Raw genomic sequence first — 25,073 nt, forward strand, 5'->3', positions numbered from 1 at the left:
ACATTTGGGAAATATCCAAAGTTTTCGAGCAGTTCACTGACTTCTACAGGTTGCACTGGAAAGTGTAACTGAAGTTGCAATATACTGTACTTACAATAGCAGGGCAGACAACTGACACCCCCACCCTGACAAGCGATCTACCTCCACCACCACAAAATACATTGGCAAATCTGGTTTCTTGGAAAGGCATTCAGAAAAAAAGATGATGAAAATTTTTAAAAAGATTTTTAAATACATGATCTCATGAAATAAAAGCAGGTAGTTTACCTTGGGGATACACTGTTCCATTCACAGCACAGAAACACTCGGTGTTGGCAGATGAAAAACTGATAGTTGGAGCAAGGGTAGAATACTCCATGGAACCAGTAAATGGAGATGAAACAGTTGAGGGCATCTTGATCGTCGTTCCAGACAGGGTAGTTGTTGATCCAGGAGATGAGAGTCGAATGGTGACAGCAGTGGTCATGCTCCAGGTGGCAGGTGACAAGGTAGAATGATTACTAGTGACTTTGCCAGAAGTTGAAGTCATTGTGGCAGATTCTGTGATGCCACTGTGAGTGGTGGCTACTGTACTACTTGTGGATGCAGGTGTGGTAGTGTTGTTCAGACCTGTTGAAGGTGAAATGGTGGTAGTTGATGTTGAGGGAGAAAGTTGTGTTGTGGTAGTGACAGAAGACGAGGGAAGAGAAAATGCCGATGATGTAGGTAGTGAAGAAGAAAGTGTCGTTCTGGAATTAGTTGAAAGTGAGGAAAGGGATATGGAAGGCAAAGTTGAGAAAGTTATGGAAGTTGATGATGTGGAGGGTGTGGTTGCAGTTACAGCAGGATTTGCAGTTGAAGTATAAGGAAATGTACCTGCTGATCTTGTAGAAAATTGTGTGCTGCTGAGAGAAACAGAGGGCATTGCTGTTTCAGTAGTCTCTGTTAGTTCAGTGGTGCAGACTGTAGTACTTGGAGGTTCAGTGATCAATCCAGTGGTACTTACAGATTCAGTACTTGTAGCATTGACTGGTGTTGTGGATATCATGGGTGTGGGTGTGGGTGTAGATGTAGCTGTTGTACTTGTTGTGGAAACCACAGTGTGTGCAGTCGTTGATTCAGTTGTGATGACAGAGGATGCTGTGCTGGATTGTTCTATTGTTGTTGAAGGAGTCAATGTGTTTGTGGATGTGGTGGAGAGTGAAGGTTTAATTCCTGTTGTTGTGCCCTCTGAGGGAGTGGACAAGTGCAATGTTGTGCTACCAGTATTTGGTGGTGCTGAGGTGGTGGATATGGTTGTTACTCTTTGGGATGGTGTGCTTGTGGGCTCTACTGGCGTGTGTGTAACTGTTGTAGACTTTGTGGTTGTTGTAATTTCTGCAGTTTCTGTTACTTCAGTTGTGCATGTTGTACTTGTTTCAGGAGTGGTGGATGGTGCTGTTGGTGAGATGGGTGTTGTTGGTGGACTATGTTCGCTTGTGGGTGTAGATGTACCAGTTGTAGTAGTTGTGGAAACCACGGTACGTGCAGTTGTTGATTTAGTGGAGGTAGCAGGAGGCGATGTGGTTGATGGTACCCCTGGTGATTTTGTTTTGCTTGTGGAAGTGCTAAATTGTGGAGAAGACGTTTCTCTAGTTGTACTTCCAGATGGAGTGGACGTGTGGACTATTGTGGTCACAGTCTGAGTTGGCAGAGTGGCTGTTGAAACAGTAGTTAATGTTTCGGACGGTGTGCTTGTGGAGAAGTCTGGTATGTGTGTAACTCCGGTAGAAGTGGTTGTGGATGTAGTTTCTGTAGTTTCTGTTAGTTCAGTTGTACAGATTGTTGTGATTTCAGTTGTGGGTCTCGATGGTGTTGCAGTTTCATTGGCTGGTGTTGTGGATATCATGGGTGTGGGTGTGGGTGTAGATGTAGCTGTTGTACTTGTTGTGGAAACCACAGTGTGTGCAGTCGTTGATTCAGTTGTGATGACAGAGGATGCTGTGCTGGATTGTTCTATTGTTGTTGAAGGAGTCAATGTGCTTGTGGATGTGGTGGAGAGTGAAGGTTTAATTCCTGTTGTTGTGCCCTCTGAGGGAGTGGACACGTGCAATGTTGTGCTACCAGTATTTGGTGGTGCTGAGGTGGTGGATATGGTTGTTACTCTTTGGGATGGTGTGCTTGTGGGCTCTACTGGCGTGTGTGTAACTGTTGTAGACTTTGTGGTTGTTGGAATTTCTGCAGTTTCTGTTACTTCAGTTGTGCATGTTGTACTTGTTTCAGGAGTGGTGGATGGTGCTGTTGGTGAGATGGGTGTTGTTGGTGGACGATGTTCGCTTGTGGGTGTAGATGTACCAGTTGTAGTAGTTGTGGAAACCACGGTACGTGCAGTTGTTGATTCAGTGGAGGTAGCAGGAGGCGTTGTGGTTGATGGTACCCCTGGTGATTTTGTTTTGCTTGTGGAAGTGGGAAATTGTGGAGAAGACATTTCTCTAGTTGTACTTCCAGATGGAGTGGACGTGTGGACTATTGTGGTCACAGTCTGAGTTGGCAGAGTGGCTGTTGAAACAGTAGTTAATGTTTCGGACGGTGTGCTTGTGGAGAAGTCTGGTATGTGTGTAACTCCGGTAGAAGTGGTTGTGGCTGTAGTTTCTGTAGTTTCTGTTAGTTCAGTTGTACAGATTGTTGTGATTTCAGTTGTGGGTCTCGATGGTGTTGCAGTTTCATTGACTGGTGTTGTGGATATCATGGGTGTGGGTGTGGGTGTAGATGTAGCTGTTGTACTTGTTGTGGAAACCACAGTGTGTGTAGTCGTTGATTCAGTTGAGATGACAGAGGATGCTGTGCTGGAATGTTCTATTGTTGTTGAAGGAGTCAATGTGCTTGTGGATGTGGTGGAGTCTGGAGGTTTAATTCCTGTTGTTGTGCCCTCTGAGGGAGTGGACAAGTGCAATGTTGTGCTACCAGTATTTGGTGGTGCTGAGGTGGTGGATATGGTTGTTACTCTTTGGGATGGTGTGCTTGTGGGCTCTACTGGCGTGTGTGTAACTGTTGTAGACTTTGTGGTTGTTGTAATTTCTGCAGTTTCTGTTACTTCAGTTGTGCATGTTGTACTTGTTTCAGGAGTGGTGGATGGTGGTGTTTGTGAGATGGGTGTTGTCGGTGTACTATGTTCGCCTGTGGGTGTAGATGTACCAGTTGTAGTAGTTGTGGAAACCACGGTACGTGCAGTTGTTGATTCAGTGGAGGTAGCAGGAGGCGTTGTGGTTGATGGTACCCCTGGTGATTTTGTTTTGCTTGTGGAAGTGGGAAATTGTGGAGAAGACATTTCTCTAGTTGTACTTCCGGATGGAGTGGACGTGTGGACTATTGTGGTCACAGTCTGAGTTGGCAGAGTGGCTGTTGAAACAGTAGTTAATGTTTCGGACGGTGTGCTTGTGGAGAAGTCTGGTATGTGTGTAACTCCGGTAGAAGTGGTTGTGGCTGTAGTTTCTGTTAGTTCAGTTGTACAGATTGTTGTGATTTCAGTTGTGGGTCTCGATGGTGTTGCAGTTTCATTGGCTGGTGTTGTGGATATCATGGGTGTGGGTGTGGGTGTAGATGTAGCTGTTGTACTTGTTGTGGAAACCACAGTGTGTGCAGTCGTTGATTCAGTTGTGATGACAGAGGATGCTGTGCTGGAATGTTCTATTGTTGTTGAAGGAGTCAACGTGCTTGTGGATGTGATGGAGTGTGAAGGTTTAATTCCTGTTGTTGTGCCCTCTGAGGGAGTGGACAAGTGCAATGTTGTGCTACCAGTATTTGGTGGTGCTGAGGTGGTGGATATGGTTGTTACTCTTTGGGATGGTGTGCTTGTGGGCTCTACTGGCGTGTGTGTAACTGTTGTAGACTTTGTGGTTGTTGGAATTTCTGCAGTTTCTGTTACTTCAGTTGTGCATGTTGTACTTGTTTGAGGAGTGGTGGATGGTGCTGTTGGTGAGATGGGTGTTGTTGGTGGACTATGTTCGCTTGTGGGTGTAGATGTACCAGTTGTAGTAGTTGTGGAAACCACGGTACGTGCAGTTGTTGATTCAGTGGAGGTAGCAGGAGGCGATGTGGTTGATGGTACCCCTGGTGATTTTGTTTTGCTTGTGGAAGTGGGAAATTGTGGAGAAGACATTTCTGTAGTTGTACTTCCGGATGGAGTGGACGTGTGGACTATTGTGGTCACAGTCTGAGTTGGCAGAGTGGCTGTTGAAACAGTAGTTAATGTTTCGGACGGTGTGCTTGTGGAGAAGTCTGGTATGTGTGTAACTCCGGTAGAAGTGGTTGTGGCTGTAGTTTCTGTAGTTTCTGTTAGTTCAGTTGTACAGATTGTTGTGATTTCAGTTGTGGGTCTCGATGGTGTTGCAGTTTCATTGGCTGGTGTTGTGGATATCATGGGTGTGGGTGTGGGTGTAGATGTAGCTGTTGTACTTGTTGTGGAAACCACAGTGTGTGCAGTCGTTGATTCAGTTGTGATGACAGAGGATGCTGTGCTGGATTGTTCTATTGTTGTTGAAGGAGTCAATGTGCTTGTGGATGTGGTGGAGAGTGAAGGTTTAATTCCTGTTGTTGTGCCCTCTGAGGGAGTGGACACGTGCAATGTTGTGCTACCAGTATTTGGTGGTGCTGAGGTGGTGGATATGGTTGTTACTCTTTGGGATGGTGTGCTTGTGGGCTCTACTGGCGTGTGTGTAACTGTTGTAGACTTTGTGGTTGTTGGAATTTCTGCAGTTTCTGTTACTTCAGTTGTGCATGTTGTACTTGTTTCAGGAGTGGTGGATGGTGCTGTTGGTGAGATGGGTGTTGTTGGTGGACTATGTTCGCTTGTGGGTGTAGATGTACCAGTTGTAGTAGTTGTGGAAACCACGGTACGTGCAGTTGTTGATTCAGTGGAGGTAGCAGGAGGCGTTGTGGTTGATGGTACCCCTGGTGATTTTGTTTTGCTTGTGGAAGTGGGAAATTGTGGAGAAGACATTTCTCTAGTTGTACTTCCGGATGGAGTGGACGTGTGGACTATTGTGGTCACAGTCTGAGTTGGCAGAGTGTCTGTTGAAACAGTTGTTAATGTTTCGGACGGTGTGCTTGTGGAGATGTCTGGTATGTGTGTAACTCCGGTAGAAGTGGTTGTGGCTGTAGTTTCTGTTAGTTCAGTTGTACAGATTGTTGTGATTTCAGTTGTGGGTCTCAATGGTGTTGCAGTTTCATTGGCTGGTGTTGTGGATATCATGGATGTGGGTGTGGGTGTAGATGTAGCTGTTGTACTTGTTGTGGAAACCACAGTGTGTGCAGTCGTTGATTCAGTTGTGATGACAGAGGATGCTGTGCTGGATTGTTCTATTGTTGTTGAAGGAGTCAATGTGTTTGTGGATGTGGTGGAGAGTGAAGGTTTAATTCCTGTTGTTGTGCCCTCTGAGGGAGTGGACAAGTGCAATGTTGTGCTACCAGTATTTGGTGGTGCTGAGGTGGTGGATATGGTTGTTACTCTTTGGGATGGTGTGCTTGTGGGCTCTACTGGCGTGCGTGTAACTGTTGTAGACTTTGTGGTTGTTGTAATTTCTGCAGTTTCTGTTACTTCAGTTGTGCATGTTGTACTTGTTTCAGGAGTGGTGGATGGTGCTGTTGGTGAGATGGGTGTTGTTGGTGGACTATGTTCGCTTGTGGGTGTAGATGTACCAGTTGTAGTAGTTGTGGAAACCACGGTACGTGCAGTTGTTGATTCAGTGGAGGTAGCAGGAGGCGATGTGGTTGATGGTACCCCTGGTGATTTTGTTTTGCTTGTGGAAGTGCTAAATTGTGGAGAAGACATTTCTCTAGTTGTACTTCCAGATGGAGTGGACGTGTGGACTATTGTGGTCACAGTCTGAGTTGGCAGAGTGGCTGTTGAAACAGTAGTTAATGTTTCGGACGGTGTGCTTGTGGAGAAGTCTGGTATGTGTGTAACTCCGGTAGAAGTGGTTGTGGCTGTAGTTTCTGTAGTTTCTGTTAGTTCAGTTGTACAGATTGTTGTGATTTCAGTTGTGGGTCTCGATGGTGTTGCAGTTTCATTGGCTGGTGTTGTGGATATCATGGGTGTGGGTGTGGGTGTAGATGTAGCTGTTGTACTTGTTGTGGAAACCACAGTGTGTGCAGTCGTTGATTCAGTTGTGATGACAGAGGATGCTGTGCTGGATTGTTCTATTGTTGTTGAAGGAGTCAACGTGCTTGTGGATGTGATGGAGTGTGAAGGTTTAATTCCTGTTGTTGTGCCCTCTGAGGGAGTGGACACGTGCAATGTTGTGCTACCAGTATCTGGTGGTGCAGAGGTGGTGGATATGGTTGTTACTCTTTGGGATGGTGTGCTTGTGGACTCTTCTGGAGTGTATGTAACTGTTGTAGACTTTGTGGTTGTTGTAATTCCTGCGGTTTCTGTTACTTCAGTTGTGCATGTTGTACTTGTTTCAGGAGTGGTGGATGGTGGTGTTGGTGAGATGGGTGTTGTTGGTGGACTATGTTCGCTTGTGGGTGTAGATGTACCAGTTGTAGTAGTTGTGGAAACCACGGTACGTGCAGTTGTTGATTCAGTGGAGGTAGCAGGAGGCGATGTGGTTGATGGTACCCCTGGTGATTTTGTTTTGCTTGTGGAAGTGCTAAATTGTGGAGAAGGCGTTTCTCTAGTTGTACTTCCAGATGGAGTGGACGTGTGGACTATTGTGGTCACAGTCTGAGTTGGCAGAGTGGCTGTTGAAACAGTAGTTAATGTTTCGGACGGTGTGCTTGTGGAGAAGTCTGGTATGTGTGTAACTCCGGTAGAAGTGGTTGTGGCTGTAGTTTCTGAAGGTTCTGTTAGTTCAGTTGTACAGATTGTTGTGATTTCAGTTGTGGGTCTCGATGGTGTTGCAGTTTCCTTTGCTGGTGTTGTGGATATCATGGGTGTGGTCGTGGGTGTAGATGTAGCTGTTGTACTTGTTGTGGAAACCTCAGTGTGTGCAGTCATTGATTCAGTTGTGATGACAGAGGATGCTGTGCTGGAATGTTCTATTGTTGTTGAAGGAGTCAATGTGCTTGTGGATATGGTGGAGTGTGAAGGTTTAATTCCTGTTGTTGTGCCCTCTGAGGGAGTGGACACGTGCAATGTTGTGCTACCAGTATTTGGTGGTGCTGAGGTGGTGGATATGGTTGTTACTCTTTGGGATGGTGTGCTTGTGGGCTCTTCTGGAGTGTGTATAACTGTTGTAGACTTTGTGGTTGTTGTAATTCCTGCAGTTTCTGTTACTTCAGTTGTGCATGTTGTACTTGTTTCAGGAGTGGTGGATGGTGGTGTTGGTGAGATGGGTGTTGTCGGTGTACTACTTTTGCCTGTGGGTGTAGATGTACCAGTTGTAGTAGTTGTGGAAACCACGGTACGTGCAGTTGTTGATTCAGTGGAGGTAGCAGGAGGCATTGTGGTTGATGGTACCCCTGGTGATTTTGTTTTGCTTGTGGAAGTGCTAAATTGTGGAGAAGACGTTTCTCTAGTTGTACTTCCGGATGGAGTGGACGTGTGGACTATTGTGGTCACAGTCTGAGTTGGCAGAGTGGCTGTTGAAACAGTAGTTAATGTTTCGGACGGTGTGCTTGTGGAGAAGTCTGTTATGTGTGTAACTCCAGTAGAAGTGGTTGTGGCTGTAGTTTCTGTAGTTTCTGTTAGTTCAGTTGTACAGATTGTTGTGATTTCAGTTGTGGGTCTCGATGGTGTTGCAGTTTCATTGGCTGGTGTTGTGGATATCATGGGTGTGGGTGTGGGTGTAGATGTAGCTGTTGTACTTGTTGTGGAAACCACAGTGTGTGCTGTCGTTGATTCAGTTGTGATGACAGAGGATGCTGTGCTGGATTGTTCTATTGTTGTTGAAGGAGTCAATGTGCTTGTGGATGTGGTGGAGAGTGAAGGTTTAATTCCTGTTGTTGTGCCCTCTGAGGGAGTGGACAAGTGCAATGTTGTGCTACCAGTATTTGGTGGTGCTGAGGTGGAGGATATGGTTGTTACTCTTTGGGATGGTGTGCTTGTGGGCTCTACTGGCGTGTGTGTAACTGTTGTAGACTTTGTGGTTGTTGTAATATCTGCAGTTTCTGTTACTTCAGTTGTGCATGTTGTACTTGTTTCAGGAGTGGTGGATGGTGCTGTTGGTGAGATGGGTGTTGTTGGTGGACTATGTTCGCTTGTGGGTGTAGATGTACCAGTTGTAGTAGTTGTGGAAACCACGGTACGTGCAGTTGTTGATTCAGTGGAGGTAGCAGGAGGCGATGTGGTTGATGGTACCCCTGGTGATTTTGTTCTGCTTGTGGAAGTGCTAAATTGTGGAGAAGACGTTTCTCTAGTTGTACTTCCTGATGGAGTGGACGTGTGGACTATTGTGGTCACAGTCTGAGTTGGCAGAGTGGCTGTTGAAACAGTAGTTAATGTTTCGGACGGTGTGCTTGTGGAGAAGTCTGGTATGTGTGTAACTCCGGTAGAAGTGGTTGTGGCTGTAGTTTCTGTAGGTTCTGTTAGTTCAGTTGTACAGATTGTTGTGATTTCAGTTGTGGGTCTCGATGGTGTTGCAGTTTCATTGGCTGGTGTTGTGGATATCATGGGTGTGGGTGTGGGTGTAGATGTAGCTGTTGTACTTGTTGTGGAAACCACAGTGTGTGCAGTCGTTGATTCAGTTGTGATGACAGAGGATGCTGTGCTGGATTGTTCTATTGTTGTTGAAGGAGTCAATGTGCTTGTGGATGTGGTGGAGGGTGAAGGTTTAATTCCTGTTGTTGTGCCCTCTGAGGGAGTGGACACGTGCAATGTTGTGCTACCAGTATTTGGTGGTGCTGAGGTGGTGGATATGGTTGTTACTCTTTGGGATGGTGTGCTTGTGGGCTCTTCTGGAGTGTGTATAACTGTTGTAGACTTTGTGGTTGTTGTAATTCCTGCAGTTTCTGTTACTTCAGTTGTGCATGTTGTACTTGTTTCAGGAGTGGTGGATGGTGGTGTTGGTGAGATGGGTGTTGTCGGTGTACTACTTTTGCCTGTGGGTGTAGATGTACCAGTTGTAGTAGTTGTGGAAACCACGGTACGTGCAGTTGTTGATTCAGTGGAGGTAGCAGGAGGCATTGTGGTTGATGGTACCCCTGGTGATTTTGTTTTGCTTGTGGAAGTGCTAAATTGTGGAGAAGACGTTTCTCTAGTTGTACTTCCGGATGGAGTGGACGTGTGGACTATTGTGGTCACAGTCTGAGTTGGCAGAGTGGCTGTTGAAACAGTAGTTAATGTTTCGGACGGTGTGCTTGTGGAGAAGTCTGTTATGTGTGTAACTCCAGTAGAAGTGGTTGTGGCTGTAGTTTCTGTAGTTTCTGTTAGTTCAGTTGTACAGATTGTTGTGATTTCAGTTGTGGGTCTCGATGGTGTTGCAGTTTCATTGGCTGGTGTTGTGGATATCATGGGTGTGGGTGTGGGTGTAGATGTAGCTGTTGTACTTGTTGTGGAAACCACAGTGTGTGCTGTCGTTGATTCAGTTGTGATGACAGAGGATGCTGTGCTGGATTGTTCTATTGTTGTTGAAGGAGTCAATGTGCTTGTGGATGTGGTGGAGAGTGAAGGTTTAATTCCTGTTGTTGTGCCCTCTGAGGGAGTGGACAAGTGCAATGTTGTGCTACCAGTATTTGGTGGTGCTGAGGTGGAGGATATGGTTGTTACTCTTTGGGATGGTGTGCTTGTGGGCTCTACTGGCGTGTGTGTAACTGTTGTAGACTTTGTGGTTGTTGTAATTTCTGCAGTTTCTGTTACTTCAGTTGTGCATGTTGTACTTGTTTCAGGAGTGGTGGATGGTGCTGTTGGTGAGATGGGTGTTGTTGGTGGACTATGTTCGCTTGTGGGTGTAGATGTACCAGTTGTAGTAGTTGTGGAAACCACGGTACGTGCAGTTGTTGATTCAGTGGAGGTAGCAGGAGGCGATGTGGTTGATGATACCCCTGGTGATTTTGTTCTGCTTGTGGAAGTGCTAAATTGTGGAGAAGACGTTTCTCTAGTTGTACTTCCTGATGGAGTGGACGTGTGGACTATTGTGGTCACAGTCTGAGTTGGCAGAGTGGCTGTTGAAACAGTAGTTAATGTTTCAGACGGTGTGCTTGTGGAGAAGTCTGGTATGTGTGTAACTCCGGTAGAAGTGGTTGTGGCTGTAGTTTCTGTAGGTTCTGTTAGTTCAGTTGTACAGATTGTTGTGATTTCAGTTGTGGGTCTCGATGGTGTTGCAGTTTCATTGGCTGGTGTTGTGGATATCATGGGTGTGGGTGTGGGTGTAGATGTAGCTGTTGTACTTGTTGTGGAAACCACAGTGTGTGCTGTCGTTGATTCAGTTGTGATGACAGAGGATGCTGTGCTGGATTGTTCTATTGTTGTTGAAGGAGTCAATGTGCTTGTGGATGTGGTGGAGAGTGAAGGTTTAATTCCTGTTGTTGTGCCCTCTGAGGGAGTGGACAAGTGCAATGTTGTGCTACCAGTATTTGGTGGTGCTGAGGTGGAGGATATGGTTGTTACTCTTTGGGATGGTGTGCTTGTGGGCTCTACTGGCGTGTGTGTAACTGTTGTAGACTTTGTGGTTGTTGTAATTTCTGCAGTTTCTGTTACTTCAGTTGTGCATGTTGTACTTGTTTCAGGAGTGGTGGATGGTGCTGTTGGTGAGATGGGTGTTGTTGGTGGACTATGTTCGCTTGTGGGTGTAGATGTACCAGTTGTAGTAGTTGTGGAAACCACGGTACGTGCAGTTGTTGATTCAGTGGAGGTAGCAGGAGGCGATGTGGTTGATGGTACCCCTGGTGATTTTGTTCTGCTTGTGGAAGTGCTAAATTGTGGAGAAGACGTTTCTCTAGTTGTACTTCCTGATGGAGTGGACGTGTGGACTATTGTGGTCACAGTCTGAGTTGGCAGAGTGGCTGTTGAAACAGTAGTTAATGTTTCAGACGGTGTGCTTGTGGAGAAGTCTGGTATGTGTGTAACTCCGGTAGAAGTGGTTGTGGCTGTAGTTTCTGTAGGTTCTGTTAGTTCAGTTGTACAGATTGTTGTGATTTCAGTTGTGGGTCTCGATGGTGTTGCAGTTTCCTTTGCTGGTGTTGTGGATATCATGGGTGTGGTCGTGGGTGTAGATGTAGCTGTTGTACTTGTTGTGGAAACCTCAGTGTGTGCAGTCGTTGATTCAGTTGTGATGACAGAGGATGCTGTGCTGGAATGTTCTATTGTTGTTGAAGGAGTCAATGTGCTTGTGGATATGGTGGAGTGTGAAGGTTTAATTCCTGTTGTTGTGCCCTCTGAGGGAGTGGACACGTGCAATGTTGTGCTACCAGTATTTGGTGGTGCTGAGGTGGTGGATATGGTTGTTACTCTTTGGGATGGTGTGCTTGTGGGCTCTTCTGGAGTGTGTGTAACTGTTGTAGACTTTGTGGTTGTTGTAATTCCTGCAGTTTCTGTTACTTCAGTTGTGCATGTTGTACTTGTTTCAGGAGTGGTGGATGGTGGTGTTGGTGAGATGGGTGTTGTCGGTGTACTACTTTTGCCTGTGGGTGTAGATGTACCAGTTGTAGTAGTTGTGGAAACCACGGTACGTGCAGTTGTTGATTCAGTGGAGGTAGCAGGAGGCATTGTGGTTGATGGTACCCCTGGTGATTTTGTTTTGCTTGTGGAAGTGCTAAATTGTGGAGAAGACGTTTCTCTAGTTGTACTTCCGGATGGAGTGGACGTGTGGACTATTGTGGTCACAGTCTGAGTTGGCAGAGTGGCTGTTGAAACAGTAGTTAATGTTTCGGACGGTGTGCTTGTGGAGAAGTCTGGTATGTGTGTAACTCCAGTAGAAGTGGTTGTGGCTGTAGTTTCTGTAGTTTCTGTTAGTTCAGTTGTACAGATTGTTGTGATTTCAGTTGTGGGTCTCGATGGTGTTGCAGTTTCATTGGCTGGTGTTGTGGATATCATGGGTGTGGGTGTGGGTGTAGATGTAGCTGTTGTACTTGTTGTGGAAACCACAGTGTGTGCAGTCGTTGATTCAGTTGTGATGACAGAGGATGCTGTGCTGGAATGTTCTATTGTTGTTGAAGGAGTCAATGTGCTTGTGGATGTGGTGGAGGGTGAAGGTTTAATTCCTGTTGTTGTGCCCTCTGAGGGAGTGGACACGTGCAATGTTGTGCTACCAGTATTTGGTGGTGCTGAGGTGGTGGATATGGTTGTTACTCTTTGGGATGGTGTGCTTGTGGGCTCTTCTGGAGTGTGTGTAACTGTTGTAGACTTTGTGGTTGTTGTAATTCCTGCAGTTTCTGTTACTTCAGTTGTGCATGTTGTACTTGTTTCAGGAGTGGTGGATGGTGGTGTTGGTGAGATGGGTGTTGTCGGTGTACTACTTTTGCCTGTGGGTGTAGATGTACCAGTTGTAGTAGTTGTGGAAACCACGGTACGTGCAGTTGTTGATTCAGTGGAGGTAGCAGGAGGCGTTGTGGTTGATGGTACCCCTGGTGATTTTGTTTTGCTTGTGGAAGTGCTAAATTGTGGAGAAGACGTTTCTCTAGTTGTACTTCCAGATGGAGTGGACGTGTGGACTATTGTGGTCACAGTCTGAGTTGGCAGAGTGGCTGTTGAAACAGTAGTTAATGTTTCGGACGGTGTGCTTGTGGAGAAGTCTGGTATGTGTGTAACTCCAGTAGAAGTGGTTGTGGCTGTAGTTTCTGTAGTTTCTGTTAGTTCAGTTGTACAGATTGTTGTGATTTCAGTTGTGGGTCTCGATGGTGTTGCAGTTTCCTTGGCTGGTGTTGTGGATATCATGGGTGTGGCCGTGGGTGTAGATGTAGCTGTTGTACTTGTTGTGGAAACCACAGTGTGTGCAGTCGTTGATTCAGTTGTGATGACAGAGGATGCTGTGCTGGATTGTTCTATTGTTGTTGAAGGAGTCAATGTGCTTGTGGATGTGGTGGAGTGTGAAGGTTTAATTCCCGTTGTTGTGCCCTCTGAGGGAGTGGACCCGTGCAATGTTGTGCTACCAGTATTTGGTGGTGCTGAGGTGGTGGATATGGTTGTTACTCTTTGGGATGGTGTGCTTGTGGGCTCTTCTGGAGTGTGTGTAACTGTTGTAGACTTTGTGGTTGTTGTAATTCCTGCAGTTTCTGTTACTTCAGTTGTGCATGTTGTACTTGTTTCAGGAGTGGTGGATGGTGTGGTTGGTGAGATGGGTGTACTATGTTCGCCTGTGGGTGTAGATGTACCAGTTGTAGTAGTTGTGGATACCACGGTACGTGCAGTTGTTGATTCAGTGGAGGTAGCAGGAGGCGTTGTGGTTGATGGTACCCCTGGTGATTTTGTTTTGCTTGTGGAAGTGCTAAATTGTGGAGAAGACATTTCTCTAGTTGTAATTCCAGATGGAGTGGACGTGTGGACTATTGTGGTCACAGTCTGAGTTGGCAGAGTGGCTGTTGAAACAGTAGTTAATGTTTCGGACGGTGTGCTTGTGGAGAAGTCTGGTATGTGTGTAACTCCGGTAGAAGTGGTTGTGGCTGTAGTTTCTGTAGGTTCTGTTAGTTCAGTTGTACAGATTGTTGTGATTTCAGTTGTGGGTCTCGATGGTGTTGCAGTTTCCTTGGCTGGTGTTGTGGATATCATGGGTGTGGTCGTGGGTGTAGATGTAGCTGTTGTACTTGTTGTGGAAACCACAGTGTGTGTAGTCGTTGATTCAGTTGTGATGACAGAGGATGCTGTGCTGGATTGTTCTATTGTTGTTGAAGGAGTCAATGTGCTTGTGGATGTGGTGGAGGGTGAAGGTTTAATTCCTGTTGTTGTGCCCTCTGAGGGAGTGGACACGTGCAATGTTGTGCTACCAGTATTTGGTGGTGCTGAGGTGGTGGATATGGTTGTTACTCTTTGGGATGGTGTGCTTGTGGGCTCTTCTGGAGTGTGTGTAACTGTTGTAGACTTTGTGGTTGTTGTAATTCCTGCAGTTTCTGTTACTTCAGTTGTGCATGTTGTACTTGTTTCAGGAGTGGTGGATGGTGTGGTTGGTGAGATGGGTGTACTATGTTCGCCTGTGGGTGTAGATGTACCAGTTGTAGTAGTTGTGGAAACCACGGTACGTGCAGTTGTTGATTCAGTGGAGGTAGCAGGAGGCGTTGTGGTTGATGGTACCCCTGGTGATTTTGTTTTGCTTGTGGAAGTGCTAAATTGTGGAGAAGACGTTTCTCTAGTTGTACTTCCAGATGGAGTGGACGTGTGGACTATTGTGGTCACAGTCTGAGTTGGCAGAGTGGCTGTTGAAACAGTAGTTAATGTTTCGGACGGTGTGCTTGTGGAGAAGTCTGGTATGTGTGTAACTCCGGTAGAAGTGGTTGTGGCTGTAGTTTCTGTAGTTTCTGTTAGTTCAGTTGTACAGATTGTTGTGATTTCAGTTGTGGGTCTCGATGGTGTTGCAGTTTCCTTGGCTGGTGTTGTGGATATCATGGGTGTGGGTGTGGGTGTAGATGTAGCTGTTGTACTTGTTGTGGAAACCACAGTGTGTGCAGTCGTTGATTCAGTTGTGATGACAGAGGATGCTGTGCTGGATTGTTCTATTGTTGTTGTAGGAGTCAATGTGCTTCTGGATGTGGTGGAGTGTGAAGGTTTAATTCCTGTTGTTGTGCCCTCTGAGGGAGTGGACACGTGCAATGTTGTGCTACCAGTATTTGGTGGTGCTGAGGTGGTGGATATGGTTGTTACTCTTTGGGATGGTGTGCTTGTGGACTCTTCTGGAGTGTGTGTAACTGTTGTAGACTTTGTGGTTGTTGTAATTCCTGCAGTTTCTGTTACTTCAGTTGTGCATGTTGTACTTGTTTCAGGAGTGGTGGATGTTGGTGTTGGTGAGATGGGTGTTGTCGGTGTACTACTTTTGCCTGTGGGTGTAGATGTACCAGTTGTAGTAGTTGTGGAAACCACGGTACGTGCAGTTGTTGATTCAGTGGAGGTAGCAGGAGGCGATGTGGTTGATGGTACCCCTGGTGATTTTGTTTTGCTTGTGGAAGTGCTAAATTGTGGAGAAGACGTTTCTCTAGTTGTACTTCCAGATGGAGTGGACGTGTGGACTATTGTGGTCACAGTCTGAGTTGGCAGAGTGGCTGTTGAAACAGTAGTTAATGTTTCGGACGGTTTGCTTGTGGAGAAGTCTGGTATGTGTGTAACTCCGGTAGAAGTGGTTGTGGCTGTAGTTTCTGTAGTTTCTGTTAGTTCAGTTGTACAGATTGTTGTGATTTCAGTTGTGGGTCTCGATGGTGTTGCAGTTTCATTGGCTGGTGTTGTGGATATCATGGGTGTGGCCGTGGGTGTAGATGTAGCTGTTGTACTTGTTGTGGAAACCACAGTGTGTGTAGTCGTTGATTCAGTTGAGATGACAGAGGATGCTGTGCTGGATTGTTCTATTGTTGTTGTAGGAGTCAATGTGCTTGTGGATGTGGTGGAGTGTGGAGGTTTAATTCCTGTTGGTGTGCCCTCTGAAGGTGTTGGAGTCTCTAATGTTGTCGTAGCAGCTGTTGTTGCTTCTGATGTTGTGGATACTGTGTGTGTTTTTTGAGATGTTGTACCTGTGGACAGCAATTGTGTGTGTGTAACTTTTGTGGTTTGCGTAATAGTTGTAGTTTCTTTGGTGTCTGTTACTTCAGTTGTGCATATTGTATTGACTTCAGGTGTGGTACTTGATGATGTTCCTGATATCGGTGCTGTTGTGATTGTGGGTGTGTATGTAGGCACAGATGTATCTGCTTTTGTAGGTGTTGGGCTGGGAGAATGTGATGTTTCTGATATTGTTGTCGTTGGTTCCGGTGCTGTTGTTGGAGTCTGACATATGTAGTCACAACATTGTACCTGTATTTCATAATCGTAGCACTTTTTCATGAAGTCTTGATCTTCATTTCTGCAGATGAGCCCGAGTGATACATTACATTGCACTTTTTGTTCCAACTCCTCAAGATCCACATCTGGTGCATGTATAGCTCTGCACTCTATCCTGCTCGGAGCCTCACAGATCTGATGGCCATGCTTCCTGATTTCATCATAGGTTTCAAAATCACCTTGCCCATATCCATGTGAGGGACTGCTGACACTTATCCAGTTGCTCCATTCGCATTCTTCCACTATCACACAAGTAGCTGTGGGGAGTGAAAGGATATTTTCTTTTAAACAATGTACCTTTGTGTTGCCCTTGAAATTTTATTTTTCATCTTCAATTTTTTTGTCTAATTTACATGCGCTACCCTTATAAATGCAGAATTTTAACAATGAAATAGTAATAAACTTTGCTTTCAGTCTGCTGTGAAATGTAGCAGTCATGTAACAGGTTGAGCCTCTGCCTCACAGCTCCACTGACCCAGGTTCAATCCTAATGTCAGGTGCTTTCCATGTGGACATTACATGTTCTCCTCATGTATGATGTTACTTTGGTTTTTCTGGTCTCTTCCCTCATCCCATCTGTGTGTGTGTGTGCAGGTTAACTGGCCATTTTGTATGTGATGTGTTGAATTAAGGATGTCCTTGATGGGTTGCTGTGAGAATAAAATGGCATGATTATTGGATTAGTGGGAATAGATTGTTGATGGTCAGTGTTTATGTGCCATATTTCTCTGTTTTTCTCTCACTGCAAATCTCTATTCACCAACAAATTGTGCTTGTTTTAGAAGTGATTTGATACCTTGGGTTAAGACAATGCGGTTAGGGAAATGACTGGTTCACCACCCTCTGTAACATTATGTAAGAAACATTCTTTAAAATGCAGTCTTGAGTTGCTAAATGTGAGTTTATATTACCTCATGAGCTTTTTATCCATTCTTTTCCTTTCATTGGATTTGTGCATAGTTGTATCCATGAATGTGATCCTGTACTGGCAATGTCAGCCTCATGTGGTGCTGCATTATTCTATGTTCTATGATATCTGTGTGTGCAACCAGAGACCATCCAGATTATGTACAAATTTCAGCCTCTTTTAAGAAACTGAAGCGAATATGAAAGGTTCTATCTGTACAGGAGGGTCATTGCCAGCAGCAGCAGCAGTTTCTATGTCTGTAACTAAATGCAGGAAGCCCTCATCCTTTATGAGTAATAAGAATTCAGAGTGTTCACATTTGATAGCTTTCAGTGGACAGAATTTGTTCTCTTTGCAGAAAAGGCATACTGAGGTAAACTAATGTCTTTATATTTCTGATATTTCGGCTTACTTACATGTCAGTGCTTTGCTGGTTGTGGAAACAGTCGAAGTTGATGTCAAAATTGCTGGAGAAAATAAATCAATACACTGATCTTAAAAACGTGTAGTAATTTCAGAAAATTATAAAAGACCTAAAATATTTAAGAAAAATATTACTGTGTTAGATTTTCCTCAGAACTTATTCTGATTGCCAAGTTGGTGAGCCACAAGTGACTTGTGAGATCTTTCTGGCTGTCCGTCCCCTTGCTACAGTAATCTACAATAACATCTTGCTGCAAACTGGTTGCTGACCATGGAAGTTCTGAGACAAAAAGCTTCCTCCTCACACTGCAGTCCCTCTGCTCTGCCAGGTTAATTGGTAAGTTATCCTGTGATTAGGTTAGGGTTAATCAGTTTTGTTGGGTGTTGCTGGGACAGCATGGCTTGAATGGCCAGAAGGGCCTACACTGTACTGTCTCACTAAATAAATAAATAAATAAAATCCGCAAGTTAACAAGTTCCCTGAAGCAATTTCTCCCTTAGTGCCAGTTCTCCCCATTGAAATGGGTGAAATTTTGATCTGACACCTGGTTTAGCTTATGACATATTCAGGATGTGGATTCTTAGAGTAAAGCAACATTTCTGCTGTTGAATTCTGGGGTGGATGTGACATTGGATTGCAAAGCTTGGGTGAGGTCATCTCCATTAGCAGTCCAGTCCTGCTTTCAAACTGTTTAAAGATCGCTTCAATAAAAACTCTTCATTGCTGGACTGCTGGAGGTCTCCTACAAAATCGTCACTTGTGGATGCTCTCCTATTCTACATCCAATCTCTTAATTTGTTAATCATTTCCGTGCTTTCTTAATTCCAATTTTAACTTTATTGAACTGTTTAGTTATAAAGGAAAAATAATGTACCTGTACTGGCTGTGATTGAAGATGATGAAACTGTCAAAGGGGTTGTGGTTGTGGCGCTTGTACCACATGGTACAACTTTTCCAATAATTGTTCCATTATCTGCACAATATACCACAAAGCAGTCTCCCAGGCCATCTGTTATATTGTAGATTATCTCATTTGGATGATAAACTGTGCCATTATATATACAGACACAAGCTGTGAAGAAAAGTTACAAGATGTTTTAAGTATTTGAATTCATCATTTTATTCTGAAATAATTTACTTCACAGGAAGAGTGAAATGAATACTTGCCACTGCTATCGTTCATGCAGTGAACGCCGTCCTTTGTGCACCGGCTGAAAAACAAAACTTGTCAACTGTTTCTACAATTTAACATGATAACAGTGAATATAAGTTGCACTTTCAATCGTATGACACATTATCAAAGCTTTGGAAAACCCAAAACGTTCCATAACTAAAAAAACTACCTTCATGCTTCCTTAATGCTGTCTCGGTTACAAATGTTAAGGTCATTTTGTGCATTTTATAGAAAAATAAGGTTGTGATAATACATGATTTTAACTTTCCACATATTGACTGGGACTCACATACTGTAAAAAGACAGAATGGAATAGAGTTTGTCAATTGTGTTCAAGAAAGTTAATCAATCTATAGAGGTCCTGATGGAGTGAGTGTGATACTGGATCTCCTATTAGGGAACAAGACTGGGCAGCTTGCTGAAGTGTGTTTACGTTGAGATTATAAATTGTAGAAAGGCCAGTGTTGAAGGTATTAGAAAAGATCTGGCATTTGTGGATTTGAACAAGTTGTCTTCTGGCAAAGGGATGCTTGGTAAATGGGAGGCTTTCAAAGTGAAATTTTAAATAGTACAGAGTTTGCATGTTTCTGTCAGTAAGATGCCAGATGACTGAAGGTAGCTAATGTTGTTCAAGAAAGTCTCTAAGAATAAGTTGGGAAATTATAGGCCAGTGAACCTAACATCAGTAGTAGGTAAATTATTAGGACTTATCTAAGGGACCAAATATATGAATACTAGGATAGGGCCCTAATAGGGATAGTCAACATGGTTTTGTGATCATGTCTAACCAATCATATAGAGATTCTGAGGTGGTTACCTGGAAAGCTGTTGAAGGAAAAGCAGTGGATGGTGTCTACATGGATTTTAACAAGGCATTTGACAAGGTTCCACGTGAGAGGCTAGGCAAGTAAGGCCAGTTGATTGGCATTCAGTATGAGGTAGTAAATTGAATTAAATATTGGCTATGTGGGAGAAGCCAGAGAGTGGTAGTAGATGATTGCCTCTCTGACTGGAGGCTGGTTACTAATGGTGTGGCACAGGGATTGGTGCTGGTTGTTAATTATCTATGATGATCCAGATTAAAAAGTGGTAAACTGGATCAGTAAATTTACAGATGACACTAAGACAGGGGGCCATAGTGAACAGTGAGGAAGGCTATCAAAGCATACAGTGGGATCTGCATCAGCTAGCAAAAAGAGCTGAAAAATGGCAGATTAAATTTCATACATACAACTATGAGGTGTTGCACTGTGGGAGGACAAACTGGGTAGGACTTAATCAGTGAACGGTAAGACACAGAGGAGTGCAATAAAACAGAGTGATCTGGGAATACAGATCCATAGTTCATTGAAAATGATGTCACCGGTAGATAGGGTCGTAAAGAGAGTCCTGGTACACTGAATTCAGGAATTGGGATGTTATGTTGAAGTTGTATAATAAATTAGTGAGTCTAGCGAAGATGTCCTTGCATCACATTTTATGATTAAGTTGCACATCACCAAAACAGGCCCTTTGTCTCTCCAAGTTCATGTTGACCCTTTCAGTTACACTAATTCTATAGGAATTCCACTTTATTGTACAATATAACTCCATAGCTTATTTAAAATAACTAACTATACATACCACTCTTCACAGTTATTGCTGGTTTCCACAGTTTCATTAATTTCATAATATTTTCCATTTACATAACAGCCACATTCAGCAACACACTGCTTAATATGTTCATTGAAAATGGGCGCATCCTCGGGACACTTAGGGTAGCAACCTGAGGAAAAAATTAGCACATTCATATGAGGGCTATAAAATGAGAGTGGGACAGCGCAGGATGGTAAATAGGATCAACATTCTGAGCTGGGTCTCATTATAGCCAATTATGGAAAGCACATAAAGCAGAGGCACCGAAGAATATAAAGCATTCTTAGTGAAGTGCATTTAAAAACATCAATCAAAGCCAGTTCAGATTCAAGGTGAGCTTTCTAGGTTTATTCTCCTGGCTAGGAACTACCCTTTTGGCAATCTCAACCATCTGACAATCATAGCATTTGCCAGTTTAAAATATGATTTTCTCATTCCTCTGCTCTTTTTCTGTTGTTATTTTTCACATGGTTCAAATAGGGACTTATTGATGAAACATTTCACAAACTGTGCTTGCATTATAGGCATTAAGTAAGATCACGTTTACATTGATAAATAGTAATAACTGTTCTGAGGTTTTGTTTAATAACCAGAAGTATTTTTACCTTCCAGCTGGAACGTGACATTGCAGAGACCATGAGGGTTCAGGCAAGTTTTGAAGCAGGGGACTCCACAAGGATGGTAATGCCACTGACACATCTCAGGGAAAGGGTTGTAGAAACTACAGTACATAGCTGAAACAGCAGAAAATTGGTATTCATACTCCACAGCAATAAATTCCATAAGGCTTTATATAGTTTTGTTAGGTCATCAGGCTATTTCTGTCACCAGTATCTTCAGTCTCTTTTATCCATTAGTGGTTCTTTTTTATTGCTGCCTAACCTATTGTCTCCAGTGATGTTCAATCCTTCATATTTTTTTCTGTTTTATATGACCACTGCGTCTTTCACTACCTTTCTATCACTGATATTTCATAAATCAAAATAATGAGTACAGGACAACACACACAAAATGCTAGAGGAACTCAGCAGGCCAAGCAACACCTAAGGAAAAGCGTTATGTCAACTGTACTCTTTTCCATAAATGCTGCCTGGTCTGCTGTGCTCCTCCAGCATCTTGTATATGTTGCTTGGATTTTCAACATCTGCAGATTTTCTCTTGTATTGAGTACAGGAGGTGGGGAGCTACGTTGAAGTTGTATACGACGTTGGTGAGGCCAAATTTAAAGTATTGAGCAGATTTGGTCACATGCCTACAGGCAGAATATCAATAAAACTGAAAGAGTACAGGAAAATATATAAGGATGTTGCCAGGACTTGAGGGAAAGATTGCATAGGTTAGGGTATTCTGCGTAGAGTAGGAAAACAAGGGATGATTTGACAGAGGTGAGAAAATGATGAGAGGTATAGATAGGGTAAATGCAGGCAGGGTTTTTTCACTGAGGTTGGGCGAGACTAAAACTAGAGATCATGGGTTAAAGGTGAAAGGTGAAAAATTTGAGGGGAACGAAAGATGAAACTTTTTCACTCTGAGGGTGGTGAGTTTGTGGAATGAAATCGGGTTCAACTTCAACGCTTAAGAAAAGTTTGAATAAGTACATGGATGGGAGGGGTATGGAGGGCTACGGTCCAGGTGCAGATCAATGGGAAAAGGCAGAATGATAGTTTGGTACGGACTAGCTCAACTGTCCTGCTTCTCTACTGTAGTGCTCTGATACTATGGCTCTATGATATTCCAGAATCATTCTCCATTAGCTTACTACACTTCCATCTTTTCTTCAAGCATTATTTATGATAAATATAGTTCCCACTCAGTATCAAAATCTGCAGGTTAAGAATTACTTAAGGTAATACAAATGTAATTAATTATTTGCCACACTGCAGATTATTTCTGTTCCAGCACTGTTAGGACCTGTGATTCTGGGAATCTGAGTATCCATTCACACTGAATGAAAGCATTTAAATTCCATCTGTTTTCTGTCTGCTTTGTCTCATTCTTTCCACTCCTCATTACTGCTGGGAATCGAGCTTCCTGGCCCCAAACACCAATCAACAATCAGTTCTGCATCAGGCCAGAAGTGTTATGCTTCCAATGGTGTTATTTAACTTAGGACCACAAAGGCTCATAGCTTTCAGGCTATGTACTCTGCAGCTTATAAATGCCCAACTTAAATCCAGCCCATACAGGTAAACAAACGTTTTGGAGACTAGCTTTACAGATCGGCTAGCTGCTGTGAGGCTGCCCAGGTTACAAACATTTCACAGGAACTGAACCCTGTCATAACCTGGAGAGGGCCTATAGTAGACAATAGTATCATCATACAAGACCTGTAAAAGCACAACATACGTAATTTCCATGGAACCCTTTATGAATCTATGTATCCACTAAATGTTTCGTGCAATGTTAGAACTGAATCTTATTTCTGATACCGATACTGGTAACCTTATTGCAAATCTCATTCAGGGTTATATGGTTTGGACATTAATGTTGTATAAAACTTACGACAGATTTCAGGGGTCCTCCAGTCAACACATATCCCAGAATCATTGCAAGCATTTGCATAGGCAGCTACAGCTGTGCAAAAGCACTCACAGTCTCCACCACTGTCACAAGAGCAAGAATCATGCACACAAGCTTCATAAAATGGATTTGGGTCAACCTGTTGATGAAGAACATTACTAAGTCTGATGCCAACTAAAAGGAAAGAGAGCAACTGAAAACAATTGAAAAAGTGATAAAATGCACAACCATTCTGGAACAATTTTTAAAGACATCACTCATAATTATTCCACACTGTTTCTCTGCCCAGGCTTTCCGGTGTGGGTTCTGAACACAAGGGTCGTATTCAGGCACAGCGTCAGGGCAGGTGGCCACCATCTTCCAGGAGTTTCCAAACTCCGTGATATTTGTGACTACTGACTGGCTTCTTGTCATCAATTCATTGTTTGCATTTCCATCAAAGTTACCACATAATCCACAGATATTGCCCTGGAATCATAAAGAAAATGATCATGTTCATCTGCTAGTAGTGAATAGTTAGAAGTAAATCCTGGTCATAGATAATTTTATTCATACCTGGTGAGAAGGGCTCAACTTTATAAAAATGCTGGTTTTTTTGTCCCATATTATAATCAATCCATTAGTAGTTTCCACCGTAAGATAAAGACCCACTGTGCGGACAGTGAAAGGGAGCATTGTGTTTTCATTCCGCTGTATTACTTCGTGTTTCCCTTCAGCTAACTTCAGTTCAAAATTCTGAATTGGGAAATTGAACATTATAAGTAAGTGTAATCATAATGAGTTTGAAATAAATTCTTGATGAGAAATTGAAAGTCAGTACCTGGAAAAACAGCTTGATCGATTTAGAGCATGTCGTTCCAGTTGTTCCACAGGGGACATTTTCTGTGATTACACTGAAGGTACCATTGGTGTGACCAACTCCACAATAGTCCTGCAAATTCAGTGTGCAGTAAAATAAGTGTAATTCACCAGTACTTGGTACTATTAGTGTTATGCTACTCATGCAACAGTTTGTTATCTTAAAGGAAATGTAGATTATTACAAGACAAGATTGACAGTGGTACAAATGCAGTAGAAGCATTCCCACACAGGTCCAGAGCAGTGCTTGAAAAATCCAGTCTCCATAAAAGAGAGGTACTGTCTACCAATGTAGGAGTGGTCATCATCAGAGTGGTCTGAGTCAGAGTGGTAAGGCTTTGGCTCAACAGGCTTTGGTGAGAACAGGCGGAGGCGAGGTATGTAGGTCAATTTATTTCTTATTTACCTACTAAAAGAATAAAGGGTAGGTCTTCAGGGCCAGTCTGTTCTGAGTGTCAGATGCAGGATTTCCAAGCTACTTCCAGCCTCCCTGATGGCCACATCTGTATCAAGTGCATCCTTAGAGACTGTGCTGAGGAACTAGAGATGCAGCTTAATGACCTTTAGCTTGTTAGGGAAAGTGAGGAGGTGATAGACAGGAGCTACAGGGAGGTAATCACCCCAAGGCTACAGGAGACAGATAAATGGGTGACTGTCAGGAGAGGGAAGGGAGAATGTCAGATTGTGGAGAGCACCCCTATGGCCATCCCCCTCAACAATTAAGCCATTTGCTCACACTGTTTATGCATCTTTTTGTGTTTTGCCTATTTAAGGCTAATGCTACTTGAATGTAATAATTGTATCTGACTCCACCAATTCCTGTTTGAGTACTGTTGGGAAGGGATGACCTACCTGGGGGAAGTGGCCGTGTCTCTGGCACTGAGTCTGGCCCTGTGTCTCAGAGGGATAGGGAACTGAAGAGGATGGCAGCAGTAACAGGGGATTCTATAGTTAGGGGGCAGATAGGCAATTCTATGGATGCAAAAAAGAAACACTGATGGCAGTTTGCCTCCCAGGTGCCAGGGTCCGGGATGTTTCTGAACGTGTACACAATATTCTGAAAAGGGACAGTGAGCAGCCAGAAGTCATGGTACATATTGGTACCAATAACATAAGTAGAAAAGTAGGAGGATGTCCTGTAAACAGAATACATGGAGTTAGGAAGGAAGCTGGGAAGCAGGATCTCAAGGTTAGTAATCTTGGAATTGTTACCTGAGCCATACAACAATGAGGATAGGAATAGAATGAGGTGGCAGATAAATGTCTGGCTGAAGAATTGGAGTAGGGGCATGGATTCACATTTCTGGATAATTGGGACCTCTTCTGGGGCAAGTGTGACTTGTACAAAAGGGATGGATTGCACTTGAATCAGGGAGGGGCCAATATTTTTGCAGGCAGATTTACTAGAGCTGTTGGGAGTGACAGAGGGGTGGGATAGCAGGGGGATGGGAACCAGGATGATAGAGCTGGGGATGAGCCAGCAGGTTTACAAGTAGATGATGGGTGTAACATGAATGAAAGGAAAGACAAGTCAATGACTGGGTACAAATGCAGACAGAACAAAGAGTTCAATTGTACCACAGAGGCAACATTCAAAAGAGTGAAGAAGCATGACTGAAGGTGCTGTATTTAAATTCACATTGTATTTGTAATTAGATGGACAGACTCATGGGGCAATTAGAGATCAGTTGGTATGACATTGTGG

At 43.8% G+C, this 25,073-nt stretch overlaps 1 protein-coding gene across 1 annotated transcript in view; it reads right to left on the minus strand.

Annotated features, from left to right (window-relative positions):
- LOC140729830 (uncharacterized) overlaps positions 1-25,073 on the minus strand; it is a 167,914-nt gene that overhangs the window by 60,946 nt on the left and 81,895 nt on the right. Inside the window, exons 21-30 of the mRNA XM_073050043.1 lie at positions 23,331-23,441; positions 23,066-23,245; positions 22,739-22,978; positions 22,493-22,649; positions 20,596-20,724; positions 19,979-20,120; positions 18,349-18,392; positions 18,056-18,253; positions 17,174-17,224; positions 268-16,107 (exon numbers count right to left, since the gene is read on the minus strand). Of these exons, the coding sequence (XP_072906144.1) occupies positions 268-16,107; positions 17,174-17,224; positions 18,056-18,253; positions 18,349-18,392; positions 19,979-20,120; positions 20,596-20,724; positions 22,493-22,649; positions 22,739-22,978; positions 23,066-23,245; positions 23,331-23,441 (17,092 nt within the window). The remainder of the gene's footprint in view (positions 1-267; positions 16,108-17,173; positions 17,225-18,055; positions 18,254-18,348; positions 18,393-19,978; positions 20,121-20,595; positions 20,725-22,492; positions 22,650-22,738; positions 22,979-23,065; positions 23,246-23,330; positions 23,442-25,073) is intronic.

Source organism: Hemitrygon akajei, chromosome 6 (genome assembly GCF_048418815.1).
Source record: "Hemitrygon akajei chromosome 6, sHemAka1.3, whole genome shotgun sequence".
Taxonomy (NCBI): Eukaryota; Metazoa; Chordata; class Chondrichthyes; order Myliobatiformes; family Dasyatidae; genus Hemitrygon; species Hemitrygon akajei.